The 837-nt window shown below is 34.8% G+C and overlaps 1 pseudogene across 1 annotated transcript in view; it reads right to left on the bottom strand.

Moving 5' to 3' along the window:
* Window positions 1-176: 176 nt before the first annotated feature.
* The window catches only part of TEOVI_000476200:pseudogene, a 724-nt pseudogene continuing 63 nt past the window's right edge, over window positions 177-837 (bottom strand). The window contains 5 exon segments of the mRNA in view: window positions 177-197; window positions 200-319; window positions 322-447; window positions 450-830; window positions 832-837. The exon segment at window positions 832-837 is cut by the window's right edge and continues 63 nt beyond it. Coding sequence covers window positions 177-197; window positions 200-319; window positions 322-447; window positions 450-830; window positions 832-837 — 654 coding nt within the window.

The following is an 837-nucleotide window of genomic DNA, read 5'->3' as shown; positions in this document are numbered from 1 at the left end:
CAATTACCCACTGTAATGCATTCATTTCTTTGCTGTCTTTATCTTTTAAAAGCTACAATCGCTGTAACGGTAAGAATAGAATTTAAGGTATTGTTACTTTTTGACATTAGTACAGTTCCAAAGTTGTGTTGACAACTTTCCATTTGTTTTCTTTCTTAACAAGCAGGTTTAGACATTTACAGCTTTTTGGCTTTAAACCACAACCCTCTTTAAATGCCTTACCACAAATGGTTTCGTACGCAAAACCCCATTTACCCCCATATATTGCACATGCTTGAATTTCCCCCAGATATTTCCCTTTAAATTACATTCCTTCCATTTTTTGAACTAAGTTAGGTTATTTACAATCAGTTTATCTTTCTCCTCCCATGAAATCAATGGACCGGGAAAATGAATGAATGGGGCTTCTTCAATCACCACACTACTGGGAAATGTAAAAAATCTTTCTCTTCATAATCCAATGCAATTATGCCTCTTCCCAAAACAAATCTTTTTCCAACAGCTTATTTTTTAGTTGCACTCCATATTAGCAATGGTATGTAAATACTCTGCTCTGACCACCACTCATTGCTCCCTTTCAGTAACTCTTCAAATGCGTATTAAAATTTCTTAAAGGATTATACACGTGCAATTAATTCACCTCCACTAAGATAAGGCTTGCCACGAGGAGACGTTTTGAGTAAATGATGTAACTTCTTATCCTCCTCTTTTCTGTAACAAACATTGAGAAACCAATAACATCTCTCCAAGTGCTCTTCGTGATACGAATTTATAACTAAATCAAACTGATGTGCATAACAATGTGATGTTATTATGAAAAGAATAGGGGAAAATTGT

This window comes from Trypanosoma equiperdum, assembly GCF_001457755.1.
Source record: "Trypanosoma equiperdum strain OVI genome assembly, contig: ctg_1904, whole genome shotgun sequence".
In the NCBI taxonomy this organism is placed as follows: Eukaryota; Euglenozoa; class Kinetoplastea; order Trypanosomatida; family Trypanosomatidae; genus Trypanosoma; species Trypanosoma equiperdum.
The sequence above is the reverse complement of the archived record's forward strand: the minus strand, read 5'-3'. Positions and strand labels throughout refer to the sequence as shown.